Genomic DNA, 21,603 nt, shown 5'->3' with positions numbered 1-21,603 from the left:
ATCCCCTTTGATAGGTCACATGCCGCTGCCCGGAATTCAATCAACGTTTAACAGACAATCTTAGCATGTATACCCGGTCTTACTAAGTGTTTTAGGGGATCTGTATCTCCTCAATGGGGAGCGATATCGCTCCTGTAGACGGTCACATCATATTGGTTACTACTCTTCCTGGCCAATTGCGGACGATGGCGGCCGTGGCCGAAATATAAAAAAAGCAAGTAAGGGAATGCGTAAGTGCAGAGGTGGAGCTAATATAAAATTTACCCCCACACACACTAACAATAAGAGAAAAGAAAATACAAAGGTAAGATGTGCGCAGTCTAGCAAAAGTGGTAAAAACACAACTTTTTGTAGCCAATGTAATTTAAAGCCTAATTAATCTTCTTTTTTTTTAATAGGGCGTTTTTTTTTTAGGGGGCGGGCACGTAAACGGTACTAAATTTAACGTAAATTGAGCACCGACACGTTGGCCACATCCGCCCCCCTCCAAAAAAAAATTGTAGGTGTTTACATTTGCGGGAGAGAGCGACCCAGAGAATCGACTTCCCTCCCCTCCCGAAAAATAAATAATTAAAAAATGCAAGATTTAAAAAAGTATTTTTTATTATTATAAATAGACTGTCGAAAACACTTTTTTATAAAAAAAGGTCTATATATATATATTTATATATATATATATATATATATATATATATATATATATATATTGTTTTTAAAATATAATTATCCAATGGTCAAAGGGAAAATTATTCCCTATTATATATATATATATATATATATATATATATATATATATATATATATATATATATAGTTTCCAATTCTCAAAATAAATATTGGTATCCTTATTGTTTAAATTTTATTTATGAGGGAGTTTTATATTTTAAGGTGGGGAGTGGGCATTTCCACCATCGAGAAAAATACTGGAAATGAAAATAACGTTTACAATTACTGGTAATGCCTAGTTTCTAATATAACACGATCAACCGGTCACTAAGGTGTGACTGGCTTCACGTGTTACACTAAATGTTTTAAAGTGGTCTCGGGAAGATATGAAGATGGCCGTCATTAGAGTCTATAAGAAGAAAAGCATACCTGAGATGTTAGATGTGCTGTGTGGCTCCTTTTCTTAAGATGATTTCTTCACCCCGGTGGCGTTCTGACTGGAATTTTCTTTCTTTATCCTCCCGAACGCGTCGTTGTTTCAATGAAGGCATTTATGGCATACATTTATGGCAACAAAAGAAAGACGACACGTGACACAATTGTAATATATATGGAACATAACTAACTATTTTATTATAGATACAATATATATTACTAAAAAAAACTTTTACAATTTAAGCTGGACAATAGGCTAATCAAAGCTAACTAATCTACCCTAACAAGTTTTGAGGGAGTGGGTGCCCGTGTAGAAAAGAGGGAGAGCTCTAGGAAAGGAATCATGGGAAGGCGTTTCTTTGTATCTCTACGCACGTGGCCAAATTACCACTCGGCCATGATGCAGAGTGTGTTAGAAACAGTGGCACAAAGAAATAGTGCCACATCCCTCCCTATGCACTCCGAAATTTATGAGTATTCATAAATTTCAGAAGTCCTTAATTTTCCGTGGATGGTGCGTCAACCGGCCGTCAGCGATCGAATTCCCCCATGCTCTTCGTTCCGTCAGGAACTCAGTGAAGCAAGTTATTTTTTCTACCAAGCCCTTGGTAGACTGGTAGACTGCTTCAAATACCAGAGAGGGTAATCATCCTCGTCCTCCATCGAGGCAGTGACCTCATGATTTCAGTTACTGGATTTATGCTCTCTTAAGCAACCAGTATTATTTTTTTAACAAAGCCAGATTTTACGTGAGTTCATCACGCCGACCTATACGTATTTCACTAAGCCGGATTTTACGTGAGTTCATCACGCCGACCTATATGTATTTCACTAAGCCGGATTTTACATGTTCATCACGCCGACCTATAAGTATTTCACTAAGCCGGAATTTTACGTGAGTTCATCACGCCGACCTATACGTTTTTTAATTTATTTTGCATCAACTTATAACATTATTTCAGTAACTGGATTTTCGCTCTCTTCAGCAACCAGTATAATGTATTTTAACCAAGTCGAGGTTACGTGACCTCATCACGCCGACATATATGGATTTAGTTAAACCTCGATCTTCAGAGGTTCTAATCCAATTTAATTTTGTTAGAGCAAGGGGTCCGCCGCTGAACAACTAATAGCAACTATCTACCACGGAATATTTATTAATTATTCAGTTTTTCTTCTCTAATTACAATAATATTATTCAATAATTAATTGGAGAAGGGCACTCAGCCTTCATGAGTTGGAATACTCAATTAGGGCAAAAAAAAAAAAAAATTCACAAAATAAACAATTCCGAAACCTGGTATACATTAAATCAATGAGATAGGGTGTTAACAATTTTTTTCTTCTTAAAAAAGAAAACATTTTTAAAAAATCATTTCAGAGCACCTCGGTCACAATTAGAAATTGTTTACACAATGCAAACGCATTTCAAGTTATTACATTCATAATTAACTTTTTCCCAAATTTTCAGGGTACATTTAAAAAGTATGTGTTTCTTTTTCAAAACAACTCTCTGTACAAAATATCATTAAAATTTCACTCCAAAATTTAAAAAGGATTTCAAGTATTTTGGTTCATCGTTAAAATCAAGTTTTCTTCCCAAAGGACCATTAAAAATTCCGAGTTCATGTTAACTTCTTCCAAAAAATTATTATTAAAAGCAATCTTCTCAAATATCATAAATTTTATATCGACCCATATTTCACAATGAAATTCAAAAATTATTCCAAATATTTGGTTCTTGCTTAAAATTAATCTTCTTAAAAGATCATAGAAAATACATTTTAAATCAATTTACACTGCACAATGAGATTCATAAACATCCCAAGACTTTTTCATTTCGTAATTATTATTTTTAAAATTCAGTGTACATTTAAAGTTATTTAATTTATTGTTAAAAATTATTTCTTCTTATAGACCATCGTCAATGTCATTTTGAATTCAGAAACTTTTTATGTTAATTACCTTTTTTTCAAAGTAATTAGTTTATTTAAAAAAGCAACCCTCTTCCTAAAATCACTCACAAAGATTATTTTGAATTAATAAACTCCCGCCACACCTGGGAGTATATATTAGTTAACGACCAGTTCTGTATAGTTAACAGCTTGAGAAAATTAAAGTTTCAATTAAAGAGAGATCTTTCTAGACTGAGGAAAATTTTTTCTTCCTAAGAATTAATTCAACTTTTCGTAACTACTCGTGGTCAACATTTCAGGGACCCCTATAATAAACCTTTAATTAAAGAATTCGCTCGAATAATTCTTCCTTAAAAATCATCTAGAATTCAGGAAAATTTCTTTCGTTAGTCAAATAATATTTCTTTAGAAATCATAAAAAATTAAGAGAATATTCGAAATGTAATAGCATAATTTTTCTTTAAAAACTATGAAAATTTCATAGAACTTGTAAAAAATTAACGTAATCATGTAACAGTTGGCTTTTGCAAATATTCGAAGATTTCAGAAAAGTACTTTAAGTGCTATATTTTATTTTTAATAAAAAAACAATTGAAGACATCATTTAATGCAATTTAAGGTAGCACAAGTAATTTTGTTCTTTAAACTTGGTAATTTTTTTAAACTCCAAGTTAATTCGTTATTATGTGCTTTCTTGCAATCCGCCATGGGGGTTTATTCATATGAGCACTAAAACACAAAAGAAGTGAGAAAGAGTGTGAGGGGGGAAACATTACGCAATAACAAAAAATTACGCAATAACACAAAACAAAATCTTCGACAATTTTAAAAGTCACTCTCTCGTTCTCACAAACCCTAACGGGTAAGGAAATGAGACATAGAGAGAGAGATAGAAAGAAGAAGAGAGACAGAGGCAGGTAGCATTGTTCTACCATCCCTCCCTCACCACCCTCACAAACACCATTAGGAGGTCATCTCCACGTATATCTCCCATTTGCGGCCATTGTTTTAAAAAATATGATTCACAGGTAGACATTATTACGAGTTTTAAAAAAAATAACAAAATAGAAAAAATCTTATTTTGATCAATTTTGTAAAAGGCATCCTCACACAAAAAACGTTCACATTATGTAATCCAAATTTTTAGCAATCCATTTTTTCTTTCCTTTTTTTTAAACAGACAAATCAAAATCAATAAAAAAACATAATCAAATCAAAAAACCACATATGTTTCGGCATTAATTGCTAATCTAACCCGAAAAAAAAAACACATCAACTGTTCATGGAATAAAATGTAATGTAAAAGTTCTATTTTTTTCAAATCTGAATCTAACACTTGCAAAGTCAAAAGAGTCAGCAATATTTTCTCAACCTGAAACAAGGATCAAATTAAAAAAATATTGCGTATTTTTTCTTTCTTTTCAGTTTATTTTTTCGAGCATTGTTTGAAAGATTTCTTTTCTTTTTTTCATGTAACACAAATATGCACATACATAAAAACATATGGATATATATCTTGAGAGAGGGAGAAAGAGAGAGCGTGAGAGAGGAAGAGATATTGATATATTATTTTGCATAATCTAAAGGCATTTTTTTTCGTCTCTGTTTTTTTCTTTGTGTAGAAGGGCATCTTTCTTACTTTTTTTTCAACCGAAGGGTTATTTTTAAATACTTTTTTAATCGATCTTTTGTTTGCATTTTTTTTTCATAGGTGCTAAAACAATTTTTTCAGGTTCTGAATTTTTTCGTTGAGTGCGTTTTTTTTTTTTTGCTTGGTTTTGTGCGCGCGTGTGTTGTGTTCCATTGAGTCTGCCATTTTTTTAAAAATTTTTGCCTGAAATATTTCTTCAGTTTCTTCAGTTTTTAAAAACCGTGTACCATTTTTTTATTCGTTTAGTGGTTATTATTTTTGGTTGTGTCGTTTTTTTTTCTTTTTTCAGAGCCAATCTTTCGTCTGAAGCAACATTTATAACAGGTGGTATCGTAATCGATTTAAAAGCTTGCAGGGTCGAAATTATTTCCATGCTAGAAAATAATATGTCCTAGTCATAGTGCACAATTTATAACACGATCTGCCGGTTACTAGCATGTGACTGGCTTCACGTGTTACACTAAATGTCTTAAAGTGGTCTCGGGAAGATATGAAGATGGCCGTCATTAGAGTCTATAAGAAGAAAAGCATACCTGAGATGTTGGATGTGCTTTGTGGCTCCTTTTCTTAAAATGATTTCTTCACCCCGGTGGCGTTCTGACTGGAATTTTCTTTCTTTATCCTCCCGAACGCGTCGTTGTTTCAATGAAGGCATTTATGGCATACATTTATGGCAACACAAGAAAGACGACACGTGACACAATTGTAATATATATGGAACATAGCTAACTATTTTATTATAGATACAATATATATTACTAAAAAAAACTTTTACAATTTAAGCTGGACAATAGGCTTTTCAATGCTAACTAATCTACCCTAACTAGTTTTGATGGAGTGGTGCCCCCCTCATTTACTGATATACGTCTTCCCTTCATGGTGGCCCGTGCAGAAAAGAGGGAGATCTCTAGGAAAGGGAATTATGAGTAGGCGTTTCTTTGTATCTCTACGCACATGGCCAAATCACCACTTGGCTATGCTGCAGAGTGTGCTATCTAAGGAAATGTTAGTTTTTAAAAAGTGCGTGATAACTTTCCTGTGAAAATTTTACGTACAATGAGCACCCACTTTATGACCACCTGCTTTGGTATGGTGGTGCTTCAGTGTACAATAAAGTTTATTAACGTACCAAATAATAAATTAATAACATAACGATTTCTTTGTCTAAAAGAGAATATGGAAAACACGATTTTGAAATCTCAATCTTGAAATAAAAAATTTGTGTGTGTTTGTGTTAATTTGTCTGTGCGTGTCTGTGCATGTTCTTCTGTGTGCGAGTTTGAGTGTGCATGCGCACACACGCGCGTGTGTTTGTGTGATTGCGCGCTCGAGCACGCAACGTGCGTATATATATATATATATATATATATATATGTGTGTGTGTGTGTGTGTGTGTATGTACACACACACGCACTTGCAATTGTGTATATATACACACAAAAATAGCCACGCGCGCTTGTTTTCCATGTTACTGCAATATAGTTTGTTTTCGAACCCAAAAGAAGAAAACCATGTTTTCGACCTTATATTCAGCGATACACAGGAAAGCAAACATAGCATCGTACGACTGAAAAAAAAAAGCTGAGAAAAAAAGAAAAGAAAACGTATAATGCGATATATAAGTATATAGTAGATATTTGTAATAAATATTTTTTAGATCATACTAACATTATGGAAGATATATATAGTGTAGCCATATTTCAACATGATAAATCGTTCGTTAATGTAGGCAAGAATGGGATTTTAAGAATAATGGAATCTTTCAAGCTCAGCCAATAGGAATGGACGGATGATGGCTCGGGAGGCATTAGTAATTATGTATAGGGGGAAGGAAGGTTATGTTTAGTCTATATATGTCGTAAGTAGTTAAGAGCGGTGAAATACGAACATCGAACGAAAATGAAGGATGGTACACGGTTTATAGTGGTAGCGGTGGTAGGACCTGATAATGAGAGAGAAAAATAGGAACTTCTTCCTCTGTAAATGTGGCGATCATGATGATAGTTCTCCTAGGATGAAGTGTAGGATTTAATTATTACGAATAAATGTGTATAAAACGACATAGTTAAATTACATAATGAATGTTTAGACAATAAATTTTTATGTGGCATGTGTTATTGAAAACCTACGGCAATTTGGTGCAAAGAGGAATTTCTGCAATCAAAATATTATATGCAGAATTGATGATCCCGCTAGTTATTATTATTATTATTATTATTATTATTATTATTATTATTATTATTATTGTTATCATCATCATCATCATCGTCATCATCGTTATTATTATTATCATTATTATTATTAATATCATTATTATTATTATTATTATTATTATTAGTAGTAGTAGTAGTAGTAGTAGTCATGTTTATTTGCTATGTGTGTACTTACAGGATGTCATTCCAAACAAAATCTTCAAAAGACTTACCGGAGGTTAAGACTGTTACCGAATCGAAGATTGAATTACGACCCCCAGATGGCGGCTGGGGTTGGGCAGTATGTTTTGCAGCTTTTATGACCAATTTTACGGTAACCGGAATGACAAGTTCAAGTGGCGTAATACTTTTAGCACTGGTCGACCTTTACAATGAATCCATTTCCAAGACTTCACTTGTTGGATCAATCCTGGTTGGTGGTACGATGTTTGGTAGTAAGTATAATTGAAAAAAATATCGATTAACACAATTTTAAAAGTGTAGATAAAATGGGTAAATAAAAAGACACGGTTTATTTGAGTGTATGGTACGTTGAAAGGAATATTAAAATAGATTTGTCCAAAATGTTATCATGTGGTATGCAGAGTAAGACGAGAAATCGCAATGTATACAATACCAGAATTAATCATGAGTAATTGTAATCTTTTATTTAATAACCCTACCAGACCTGAGCTACTGAATCTAATTTGCCCCTGTGTCTAGCCTCCTGGGGACAGTTTTGAAATCCAGATCCGGAGCTACAAAATTGCGACTCCAACCCTCATCAACCACACCAGAATTTCCTCTATCAACTGGTTGACTGGCACGCCCCCTTACTTTGAACACTCGGTTTTGATCTAGGCCCACTTGCATCATCAGTATTATCATCACTTACTCCTTCATCGATATATTCATCATTACTAGTGTTACCTGATTCAGAAACGTACTCCTGATCAAATTCGCCTTCATCTGAATCAGAATTTGTCACTTTATCCAACACTTGTTGGACCGTGAAACTCTTTGGTCTCGCTCTTTTACCTGTCGAAGTGCTTGGTTCGTCACTAGCTCGCTTCATGACTACTTTAGTCTACAAAACAACTCACAAATCTGCTAAAACAAAGGAAGCTATTTGCAGAACGTTAAGATTGCAAAGCAATTGAGTAGCTATTTTTAGCTTTCTGACAACACAAAAACACGTGATCGGAAAAATATCGTAACTCGGTGTATAGCATTTCTGGAAATTACCGGTATATCGGTAACTCGGTCTGGTAGGGTTAAATTTATTTTTTAAATTACTTTAAAAATTCACCGTCGCAAAATCAACAAAGCTTGCCAGTACTTCTGACTTTAACATTCGGATCATAATAATAATTTCAGTATCTTTTTATATGACCACATGTGTAACTAAGTGAACCGGTTGTATTATTATTATTATTATTATTATTATTATTATTATTATTATTATTATTAAATCTGCAAATAATTTAATAATTTTGATGAATCTGGCACAATAGTAAGACTGTTCGATAATGAGCTGGGACATCAGGTTTCAATTCTAGATCAAGTCATACTTAAAAATGTACTTGATGTTCCTCAGTATTAAAACCTTAGAATAAAAAGTAAGTAAGAAATCCTGAGAAAGGAGAAATATATTCCCCTATACCTCGGTGTAGTAGTTAATAATAAAAAGCCTTCGGGTCGCCCTTGACTATGATTGACCACTTTAATTTTTACTTTTATATCTACTTTTATTTCAAATATTTTTCTATATAATAAGAAAGAGAACTATGAGGAGACAATATCTTATGAATGCGACACTGCGACAATGTCTGTTACATACATGTGTCCATTGCTAGCGCAAGGCCATGACCTTCGTTAGTTAATCCTGTTTGATCGAAAATGACGTCATATATTTTACTGCAATCGCGACGTACAAAAAAATGTTAGATGTCGATAGCGAATAATAGCATTTTTTAACAAAAGAAAAACTTTCTTAAAACTTCAAAATGCTATCTTTAAAAAAGAAAAGAAAATAACACAATCCGATTTCTACTTAAACTGAATTTTATTAAACAACAAGCACGCCTTACTATCTATCGTGGACAGGTATACTCATTAGGTAGGTTAGTCACACTAGTGTGGCCTTTTTTTTCATTCTCCAACATTTTCTGAAAATCATTACTTAATTCAAAATGTCTAAACTCATAATTTACTTATTCAATTCTAACATATATAACATTTCGAGAAAGTGGCAAAAAATATAGTAATTTCCTTTATATTATTTTGATTCTTCGGACTACTGTTCTAACCTTGAGCGTCATTTTCAAAACATTTCCATCGATGGAACCTCCGACCTTCTTTAGGTGCATCTTGTCGAACTCTGGAATGTTTCTGTCGAACTCGGGAATTTGGACGGAATTTCGAGCGGAACTTTTTATTTATTTCACGGGTGTAGCATGCTCTTGTCCTGTCAACTCGAAATTCCGTCTAGATTCCCGAATTTGAGAGAAGCATTTCCCAGTTCGACAAGATACATCTGAAGAGGGTCGGAGGTTGAATCGATCGAAACGTTGTGAAGAATGACACTCAAGATAAGAACAGTAGTCAGAAGAACTCAAATAATACGAATAACCAATCCTTATCTCAAATATTCAGAAACGTAGAGTATGTCCTCTTCAGTTTTCATCATACAAGAAAAGAATATAATCTTTCCAAATTACGATTTGATCAGGATTTTTATATTTTCGTTATTTAATTATCAAAACAGATGTTTTATAAAAGAAATTTAAGTTTGAGGCAATACAATGCAGATATATAACAGATAGGCACAAACAAAACCAATATAATGGTGAAACAATCTATGCAGTTTCACTTTTATTAATCCATTACACATCTGTGTGTGTGTGTGTGTGTGTGTGTGTGTGTGTGTGTTGAAATAGTTTACGCGTAATGTGGTCTTACTTGCGTCAAGTGGCCAGATGAATCATCCGTGTTGCAATATTTCGGGAAATACTTCCCTTCATCAGGAGTGCATTCGATTTTCAGACGTACACGTTGGATCTATTGTAAACTGAGTAAATTTCACAAAAATTGGAAATAAATTTTATTTGTTTCGGATGTTAGTTATCAGTCAAACACAAATAATATGACATTTTTATTAATCATTCGTGAAAATAAGATTTGGGTTGTATCAAATATTTTCTTGGATAAAATCATATCGTTTATTCATACAATGATAATAATGAAAGAAATTTTAACAATATAATTTAATCACGTACGACTTGTCAGGGATATACTTGAAGTTCATTAAAATAAAAAAATATTGTACATCTTTGAAGTGGAAAAAATACATGTCTGAAAGAAATTAATATCATTAAATTATGAAGTCGATTAAATTTTTTCTGTGCGCATTTCAGGTCCCTTGGCTTTGCCACTGTTGGCTTGTAAAGCAAGCCATAGACAGGTTATTATGCTTGCAGGAATCGTTTCGTCCGCATCAGCCATCGCCAGCGTTTTTGCTCCGAATGTAGAAACGCTGATCTGCACATACGGATTTTTAGTAGGTAAGATGAATATACTTCTGTAATGTTAATTGTGTTTCCTTTAATAAAGATATATTTTCATATATTTAATATATTATATTAATATATATAATAATATATATATTATTATGATAATATATAATACTAATATATAGTATATATGTATATTATATTAAGTATATATATTCAATATATATATATATATATATATATATAGATACATAGATAGATACCATCATGCTATTCGAATAAACCAACCATTTTATATGCTCACATGACAGTTTTTAAAAATTTACTACGAAATTATCTCTGACCAGGTCTTTATATATCCCTCTTTCTTTCAAGTCAATCCTCATCACCTCTTTCATATTTTCGCAATCGTTCCTCTGCTAAATAATCTTACTATCCCAAGAACTTTCATCCATTCTTTAAACGTAACTATACCATTAAAATCTCCTGTTCTGCTCTCATCTCCCCGTTACTACCCAAACTGACTCATCCTCTTAGGTGATCAGATCTAAGTTTGCCTAGAACTTGAATTATAAATCTATCAAATCATTCTCATATAATTTATCTCCATGCAAAGTATGCACTCAATCCTCATTGGCTAAGTTTCATATCCTACAGGAGACGTTGTAAGCCTGTCTCTGCTTATTCGTAATTTTCATAACAAGTGGTCATCTGAGCTCCAATCTATGCCCCCCGGCTTAAATTTCACGAAAAACACTCATCTAGCTCAATCTCTACCAATAATTCCCCCACTCTTTATTCGTGCCAAGACCTAAATATAGATTCCATGGGCAAAGCTTCTTTCTTGTTCCGTTTTCCTGCTTTTCAACTGACTAAAATATGGTCGTCTTCAAGTCCAACGTAAACAAGTTCTTGATGAGCCGTCCCCTTAAGTAATCCAATTTACCAAATTTCCACTACTAACGATTACTATGACATTTTCCCATTTACTACTGTACACTTATTAACTGTTATCCTCGAATAGCTTCCAGCCCTTGATAAATGGTGACGCCTTTGTAAAAAAAGAATAGACTCTTATCATAGTGGCAACGCTCCGCTGGTTAATAATGACCGAAGTTCCCTTAAATTACGCCTTCCAATCAAACCTTTCGCAATCACATTACCATCAGCTCCCCAACGATATAACCAAAGTAACAAAATTGTAGAACAACCTCAAAATCTTCGCCATTCAGTAACAGTGAAAATTACGTAACAATGAAAACATTTCACTACGACGCATGAAATATTAAGCGAGAAACTATTGCCATTTATAATTTTCGAGTTTGTTCTTGCCTCTTGTTTGTTGTCACACAGAGAAAAAAAACTTATCATATTTACAATTTGTTTTATTACCTCGATGATATAATAAATACACCACGGTTAAATCGCTCATTTACTTATTGTAAGTAGATGCTTAATGTGTAGTAACTGCTAATTCCATTTTTTTTATAGTGATGCTGCTGCAGTCGTTAAAATGTGACTGGAACAATGCAAGCAATAAAATACAAATAACGAGATTAGATTTATTTTTTAATCTGGAAGAATTGCTCTTTCTCGGTCGAGACTGAGATGATAAAAGATCCTCCTAAAACAACATCCGTCCGTGTCAATGCCGAACACCCAATGCCGAAGAAACGATTTACCTACTCCTTTGCATGATGAGAATGTTTGTACATATTACTCTGACAATAGTGTCTAATGGAAAATACCCTTTTATTGCCTACTAGCAGGGAGACCGGATGTTGCTCGGGATTGAATGATGGTCAGCGAATATTTTACACTCCTATATTTTTATTGTCATGCCTCTATGCTGTAACTTAGTCCAAAATATATGTTACGAGGGGCGTGCAATAAGTAGTGCCCCTGGACCACTTCCCATAGGTGTAGAGCGACGAAACTTGGCACAGTTATTAGTCTTTCTCTATATATGAATCACCCAGAGTTATGCATTTCTCTCATCGTTGGATGCAGCTCTGGAGACCGTTTTTGTAGAACACCCCACGTTGGTCCTCCAACCACGACGTGACTTCAGAAATCAAGGCTGCATCATCTGGGAAACGCTTTCCTTTCAAAACAACTTCATGGCTGGGAAGAGGTGAAAGTCAGAGGGTGCAACGTCAGGAGAGTAGGGAGGATGGGGAAGTATTTCATAACCAAGCGCCCGTGCTTCTGATCTGGCGATATGCGAGTTGTGGACCTGAGCGTTGTTTTGCAGGAGGAGGAGGGTACTTTTGCTCATCTTGCCCCGCCTCTTGATTTTGATATCTTCCCTTAATTTCTTCAAAAGTGAAGCATAATAGACTCCTGTAATTGTGGTACCCTTTGCCAGGAAATCTGTCATCACTACTCCGTCCTGGTCCCAGAAGACTGTGAGCATGACCTTGCCAGCGGAGGGCTGCACCCTTGCCGTCTTTGGAAGTGGTGAGTCCAAGTGCTTCCACTGCATTGGCTGGGCTTTGGTCTCTGGATCATAGTGATGGACCCAGGTTTCATACTGTGTAATCAGTCTTTTGAAAAACTTTGACTCATCTTCTTGGCACATCTCCAAATTCATCCTCGAGCACTCGACGCGTTCTCGCTTCTGGAATAGTGTGAGCAACCTGGGAATCCATCTGGCAGACACCTTATGTATATGCAAATGGTCATGAATGATAGTTTCCACAGACCCTGTACTAATCTTGACATCTTGGGCTATTTGGCGAATAGTAATGCGCCGATCTTCCAAAATGGCAGCCTCAACTTGACGGACAGATGCCTCATCAATGGCAGAAGGAGGTGACCAGGTCTGAGGGCTCTTTCTACAGACTTCCGACTATGTTTGAATTCACGATGCCAGCGTTTTACAAAGTCATATGATGGGGCATTATCACCATAAGTTTCCTTTATTTTATTAAAAGTCTCCTGTGGTGTGCATCCTTTCAAATACAAAAACCGGATCACTGCTCGACATTCAACAGGCTCCATTTCACACCTGACTCAGTTCAAACACCTGTAAAACAGAAACCACACTTAGTTTAGAGCTGTAATTTGCCACATAACCTGTAGAGATATAAATGATTGCACCTGCAAGATTTCAGCTAGATCCACCAACTGGAAGTGGGTTAGGGACATTACTCGTTGCACTCCCCTCGTATTTTACATTGCACTCTAGAGAACCTACTGTTTCGTTTATAAAATTATATTATATAAATGTCTTTCCAGTTTACGAAAAAGACACATTAAGAAATTTACGTGCGGGGTTTGAACCTACAGACAACGTAATGCAAAAAAAAAAAAAAATGAAAAAGATACGTAATTTTCAAGTCATAAATTTCTTTGCAGTTAATGAAAAAAATAAGAAATTTACGTGCGGAGTTTGAACCTTCAGATCATGTCATGCAAAAAGAAAAAAGAAAAGAAAAAAACACGCTATCAACTTACTCACAGTAGAATTTTCACGGCCCATTGTTCTATCATTGTTGCTAAGCGACGACATGGAATCAATGGCTTTACCGATGATAGATAAATCAAAATAACGGTTTCGATTATCGGTAAATATCCGGGGTATTTAGAGACAAACTTTACTAAGATCACTCCCAGACTTATACACTAAAGTTCTGTACATTTTAAAGAAAATTTGTTCAACCGTTTTGGAGTCTATAAGGAAGGAACTCACACGCAGAGAAAACGTTACACAGATAAATAATCCAGTAGTAATTGATATAGTAAAAAAAAAATAATAATACACAGGAAAAAGAAAACATTTAAAGAAGAGCATCACAATTTGCACAATGATTTTTTTTTTCAATTTCTTTCTAAGCTGCACAATATTCTTTTCTTTGTAGGGGTATTTTTAGCGGGTGCCTTTTTCGCTGCAAATGTGGTCTTGGGATATTATTTCACTACAAAACGAGCACTTGCACTCGGTATAGCGAACAGTGGTGCAGGTTGTGGTGCCATCGTGCTGCCTTTCCTCACAGAGAAAAGCATTTCATACTACGGCATAAGAGGCACGTTTTTATTAATTGCTGGCCTATTCCTAAACTTGAACGTCTATGGAGCGTTGTGTCGTCCACTCAAACCAGTCACCAAACAAAGAATTAAAAGTCCAGGTAAGTTGAACAAAAAACAGATAACATTTGTTTAGTATCTATGATCAAATTAGTGATCAGACTACTAATTCAAATTTGCCAACTTATTTCTAATGAAGCTGAACTAAAACCTTTTGACTCCGACGTGATCAGCTTCCATTTAAAATATCAAGATCATCTTTTAAATTAATCAATTGCATTCAACAATTTTGTCAACATGGCAACAGTAATAAAAACAAAGGAATATAACAATGTAAGTTTGTTCCGATAATCAAGTCAATATAACGCCAAAATACCGCAATCACAACAAAATGACAAGATTTTTTGTTTGTTTCTTTTCGTTTGTTTGTTTGCTTTGTTTTTTTTTTGTTTTGTTTTTGTTTTTGCGGTTTTATGTCCAGTTAGGTCTAATATATATCATACTAAAAACTGGACAAGATTCTAACAAGGGAAAGTTTCGAATTTCGAAGTTGAACATTTTCGACTTATGACTCATTTTCCATTACGTTTTAAATTTCTAACTCGGTCAGCTTTCATGATGAACCAATAAATCTTGCATTTTTACCCAGGTTTTCAGCGTCGATTCTTCACATGAAATTGTTGCTAGCGATGTTGAATTCCCCCTTTTACCATATATATGATTATCTCAACCTCTTCCCTCAAAACCTTCTACAGATGGCCAAAAAAGTGCAGTATGGTTCCCATGTTATATGATGTGATTTTGCTATTAAAAACTGGCCCCCTTAGAAATAAAAGTAGGATGTTCTGTTTCGCTCCCCCCCCCCGTGTTGTTGCACTCAATCCGACTCACACACAGGCATATACTAATACACTGATTACATATACTTTTAGCGTAAAATATGAATTCAGCCAACGGAGAAACCTGTCATTTATGTGAACAAGATTTTAACGGTGAAGAGACTACGGTGATTCGAGAAAAAAGGAGCCGAATGCATTAACCGTGCAAGTATCGAAAGAGGCGTGAAAGTCCGGGTTGAAACAGGAACTCGTGTTCACAAAACGTGTCGGGTAAACAACATCAACAAAAAGGACATTGCTATTGCCTCCAAGGGTGATTCTGCTCGACTAGTGAAAAGAGGCGTTCGTTTATCCGTGAAAAGGAGTGCTCGATTATCCATGGGAAAACCGATGCATTTGTTTCAAACTATATAAGTCCATTGCAAAACCAGAGCAGATGAGTGGGCCACATCTGTCCAAAGCCGGATCCAATATTTTGGTGATGATCTTCGCGCAGCAGACTGTGTTTACTACAAATCATGTAGTGTCAACTTCTGTACAATGCGGAATATTATGGCTGTGGTTTCGTATATGTGAAAAAATTGGTTGAGAAAGAGGAAGCAACTCTAATAACGATCGATAGGGAATTCAATTTTTCCCACATACGAAAGTACGCCATAAAACAGAGACTGACTCCAAGAATATGAAAATATCTACGGAGCCAGTAACTTTTCTCCTTTCTTTTCCAAACAACCACCAACATGCCCGAGGACGGTCGAAGGTCAAACTAACCGAAACGTTGCACAAATAACACTCAGATGAGAACAATAGTCCGATAAATACAAGTAATATAAACAATTAGCCCTAAAATATTTAGAACTTTAAATTTGACTTTATTTACAATCATCGATTATACAACAGTGATGTGACAGAGTAGTCGGTATTGTTGTGTTGGCGGTAGGTGTATTGTGCGGGACGACTCAAATATGTCACTCACTAATCGATCATTGTTGACTCTCCTTGTGTCTTTGTAATCAGCCTTCTTTTATTTCCATTCTCTTTGATAAAATTTCAAAGTTATTGGAAATATATATTTTATTCTAAAATAATTATTTTAGCTGGCATTCCATTTAGATTATGAAACACGTCGATGCCTCCATTCAGTCTCGAAAGACAAAGGATACCCGTAGTAGGGGGCAGCTGCGCATGTAATTGTAAGGCGAGGGTTGCGTAATCCCCAACCACACCTCTCTTGAATTGGCACTGTTTGAGTCCAGTGGCAAGGAAAAGTCCGAGACGACTGGAAACAATGCCGAGATAAGCAAAAAGCACATACAGCACCCAGAAGTCGCAAATGGTCATCCATTTAGTACTGACCAAGTTCAAAATTGCTTACCTTCGGTGATCCAGCGGGAACCGGTGTGTCAACGTGATTATACCGTACATGTATAAACACAGTTTTAATAATAATCGATCAGGAGACCTTCTGCTGTTTCCCTGAAACCAACAATACAACAATATTTCCGGTTTTTACTTCTTACAATAAGAACAACAAGGTCAATCGATTGAGTCCGCAGTCAGGGATCGTTTGGCACAGAACATTCAAAAGAATAATAAAGAAGCAACGATTTATTTGTGGTTTTGCGCAAGATATGAATTTGCTTGCCACATGCAAAAGAAAAGACGAGCAGAGGACGACGGATCCTGATGCTGATTCCTCCTGGTTTTTCATCAGACCCATATTAGCAAGGATGCAACCCTAATTTCGCTTATCGCAAAACTTGTCGGCCGTTGATAAGAAGCATAGCTCTATTCTAAGCCATTATTATGGCGAGGAAAGGTTGAACTCTGTGTTTATTGTTGCTAATTAATTGGTTCAATCAGTTTATTGCAATATGCATAAAAATCATAATGTGTATAAAGTCATTGGTACAACTCAAATACGAGTATGCAATTTGCTTCTTATTAGGATTAAGCTAGCCCCAGATACGAAGTGTTTTAGGTAATCCACTTCGTGTCGTACATACTTCAGATGTCACCATTCGCTGGGGCAAACATGTGCTTGACATGCATGATCAGAAAGGCATCCTGCAGCAGATTGCCGGTACACCATTACGTGGAGTACCGACTTGTCGCTTACCCGTCAGACGAGTTTATTCGGGGTGCATCTCCTCCAGTGAATTAAACGTGATCCCAGATAACAACCTGGAAATTTCTACGATTCGGCGCGGTACATACGACGCCTAGCCTTCCCAAATGGTCACCTATTTGGTACTGATCAGGATCATTGTTGCTTAACTTCGGTGATCTGACAAGAACCGCCGTGCCAACGTGATTGTGCCGTATAAAGTACTTAATGTGTATAAAGTACTTTTACTATTAATTTTAAACTCTCCTTGTTCATAAATGACCGATATTTTAATGAAGTTCAACCAATAAAAAAAACCAATTCTCAATGACGTTTCCCATGCAATTAATTTTTACTATTTTAGAAAGTCGACGGAATTCTTCTGACGAAACAAATTCAGTGACAAATCTTGGCTTCATACCTGAAGATGAAATCATCAGTGATGCGCAGTCAGAAAAGAGTGTAAGGATTTAAACTTTTTTCTTTTTATCTGATACTATCTGAGCTGTGTCCCGGCATTGCTCAAGAAGGTGCATTAACCTAAAAACTCCATGCATCAGTGATACGCAGTCAGAAAACAGTGTAAGGATTTTATACATTATGTATGTTGATATATATATATATATATATATATATATATATATATATATATATATGTGTGTGTGTGTGTGTGTGTGAGTCTGTGTGTGTGTAGCTATATTGTTTTGTGAAAGTAGTTATTGATTTACTTAAAACATGCATCGCAAATAATCAACATTTAATTCGTAGCTTTTGACAAAATCTTATATAGTTTAACATTAGCATTTTGATAATATCGCTACAAATTTATTTATCGTTTAAATGTGAACATTAAGAAAGAAAAAAGTAAAAAGAGGTAAGGCAATGTGACTTTTCAGTTGCAATTTCGAAATAGAACACAGCTTATTGCAAACGAAGCCGGGTTTTCTTCTTAAAAAAGAAGAGACATTTGAACAAAAATACTAAATCTTTGTCCAGCAAAAAAGACATTATTATTTGTTGTATTAAAATCAAACAATCATTGAATAAAAAATACAATAGCAGTTAATTAATAAAATGTCATATATATATATATATATATATATATATATATATATATATATATATATATATATATATATATATATATATATATACATATACAGGAGACAAAAAGAAAGTCCGGACCTGTAATGTTTTTCAAAAACTGCGAATTTAAGCTAAATTTCATGTAACTGTTTAAACCAGCTATTTGATTCGCCTTTAAAGCTTCTATAATTTTACCTGTTCATATATGACTTTTAATTGAAATAATCTAGTGTTCACGTCAATTAAAAAAAATAACTTCAAATTGAGGAGGCAAAAAGAAAGTCCGCACAATAGGAAATTGTTGTTTAAATGTAACTTTAGGACATTAATGAAACACAAACACAACAGGAACACAATGAACTAGTTAATATTTAGTAGCATAGCCCTTCTGCAATTTGACAGCATGCAATCTTTTGGGAATTCCTTGAATTAGACTGCAGCAATACTCCGGGGAAAGTGCATCCAATTTTTCTTTAATTTTTGTCCAAAATTCTTGCAGATTTGAGAATTTATCATTGCGTAGCTGTTGCTTGATTTAATGCTATACGTTTTCGATAGGATTAAGGCCTAGAGATTCTGCAGGTCAATCCAAACACGGAATATCATGCTATTACAGGGACCTCTTTAAATTGCCAGCTGTGTGAATGGGAGCATTATCCTGCATGAAGACGAGATTATCATCCAAATTCCAACAAAAGTAGGGTAGAAAATGCTCACTCAACATATTAATGTACTTGGTCGAATAAATCCGACTTTGCAAGCGAAGTATAGGCTCTGGACCATTGGTACTAATAATGCCCCATACCAAAGCTGAACCTCCACCACCTTGCATCGTTGAAACTGCGCACCTAGGATTAAATTCTTTGTCTTTCCTCTGACGGACGTACTTCCTACTATCACTGCCTAGCCTATTGAACTTGCTTTCGTCGCTGAAAAGCACTTTTGACCAATATGAAGAGTCATGATCTTCATTGCATCTGGCGAATTCCAGACATCGCTTTCTGTTCTTTACATAAATCATTGGCTTGCGTCATACAACATATCCTCCCAAATTAAATTCCTTTAATATGTTCTTGACAGTAGAAAGAGATCACTTTTTAACAAGATTGCACTGTTATTAGATTTGAGGAGCCGTTTCAAATTTGTTTCTAAGGCTGCAAATCTTGATAGCATTGTCTTCCCTGTAAGAAGTAACTCTAGTACGACCAGATTTAGGGGCATCACAACCACTGCCGGTGTTTTGGTGCTTTTGCACAGTCTTTCGTATCGTCATCACATTTCAATTTGCGGCCGATTTCTCGATTGGATAAACCCGAAAGGTGGAGATTAATGAGCTCCTGACGATCACTAAGAGAAAGTCGTGGTATATGGACTAAATGTTACGCTGTATAAGCTGGAACAACAATAATTACGATTAGAGATGCTTTGTTGCGTGTTGGTGGATATTTTAAACTGATTTAGGGGCGATAATTTTAGCTGGTTATAAGCGAATTTGTTGGTGCAGACTTTCTTTTGGCCTCCTCAATTAAAATTTTTGTTTTTAATTGACGTGAACACTAGAATATTTAAATTAAAAGTCAAATATGAACAGGTAAAATTAAAAAGGAATAAAACACGAATCAAATCATGTGTAGGTTGTTTAAACAGTTACATTAAATTTAGCTTAAATTTGCAGTTTGGGAGAAAATTACAAATGCGGACTTTCTTTTTGCCGGCACTGTATTATTTAAGACTTTGAATTAAATTTTATCTGAATTTATTGTTCGACAGGATACTCAAATAATATTTATTAAAAGTTTCTTAATCCGCGGAGTTTCAAAGAAATGCGCTCTTCTCATCAGAGGAAAGATGTTAGTAAATGAACATTACAGCAAAACTATTAATTTCCTGGTGCAGCATTATATGGAAGCTACGTATGAATACAAAAAGAGTTTTTAGTGCAAATAATTCATAAAATTGGGGAAAATAAATGAAAAATGAACTAGTAAATTGAAAGTTAAGAACAAAAAAAAAACAGATAAAATGATATGGGGGGGGGTTAAGTATTTTCAAGACGAAATAATAACAAAATCAATGTTCCCAAATATACACATATATATATATATACAATGTTCCCAATATACATACATATATATATACATATACATATATATATACATATACGCACATAGACAGATACACTCATATATATATATATATATATATATATATATATATATATACGCACATACACAGATACACACACATATACAATGGTAAATTACATTCCAATGAACAAAAGAAACAATCAGTTCACAATCATAATTTTTATTTTTATTTCCTTTATTCTTTTTTATTTGTTTATAATTTAGGCGAATCCCTATATTTTCTTCTGTATTGTCTTACACGTTTTTCACCATCATAATGAATAATTATTGTTCTACTTCAATTAAGCAGCTCATCAGAGACGACCAGATATCAGTATAGACAAAAAAAATACACACGCATATATTTATGTTTCCTTGTTTTTTTGTTTATGTTGTATTGTCGGAGACTAAGTAAATGATTTTTCCGTAAATAATAGTGCATATTGCATTATATATATATATATATATATATATATATATATATATATATATATATATATATATATATAAATGTAAAGTTGGTTCGTTCTACACAAATAAAACCCTATTTCTAAGTTACCAATTTATTTGAAATTTTCAGACAACCCATCTTTAGAGTCGAGGTATGTTTTTATGTTATTGAAATAAATTTACCTCGCGATTTATTAAAATTAAAATATTAAATAAAATAAATGTATTTTTTTTACTGCGAATGTTGATAAAACTGAACTTCCGGTTCGATTCATTTCACAGCCACGAATTGACGAAAGATTTCATTTTCTGTTAACTCGATAAGTAAAAAAAAAAACAAAAAAACTTACTCATGCAGAGAGTGATCCGAGCTGAAATAATAATGTTATTATTTAAAAAGCCATTCTTAACATGGGGAAGGGAAGGTGTTTTGTACCTATTCTGTACTTTAACCTTACAATTGAATAAAAACATATCATACAACTTTAAACGTGGAAAACGATTTTAAAAAAATAGCGCGGATCACTCTCTGCATTAGCACACACACACACACACACACACACACACACACACACACACACACACACACACACA

At 34.4% G+C, this 21,603-nt stretch overlaps 1 protein-coding gene across 1 annotated transcript in view; it reads left to right on the top strand.

Annotated features, from left to right (window-relative positions):
• The window catches only part of LOC145278016 (monocarboxylate transporter 9-like), a 59,449-nt gene that overhangs the window by 9,538 nt on the left and 28,308 nt on the right, over positions 1–21,603 (top strand). Inside the window, exons 2-5 of the mRNA XM_080130208.1 lie at positions 7,059–7,315; positions 10,277–10,423; positions 14,236–14,502; positions 17,712–17,809. Of these exons, the coding sequence (XP_079986334.1) occupies positions 7,060–7,315; positions 10,277–10,423; positions 14,236–14,502; positions 17,712–17,809 (768 nt within the window). The 5' untranslated portion in view covers position 7,059. The remainder of the gene's footprint in view (positions 1–7,058; positions 7,316–10,276; positions 10,424–14,235; positions 14,503–17,711; positions 17,810–21,603) is intronic.

The sequence above is a fragment of the Euprymna scolopes genome, chromosome 6 (assembly GCF_053919585.1).
Source record: "Euprymna scolopes isolate OS-2025 chromosome 6, ASM5391958v1, whole genome shotgun sequence".
Taxonomy (NCBI): Eukaryota; Metazoa; Mollusca; class Cephalopoda; order Sepiida; family Sepiolidae; genus Euprymna; species Euprymna scolopes.
Note: the sequence above shows the minus strand (reverse complement) of the source record. Positions and strands in the feature narration are given on the sequence as shown.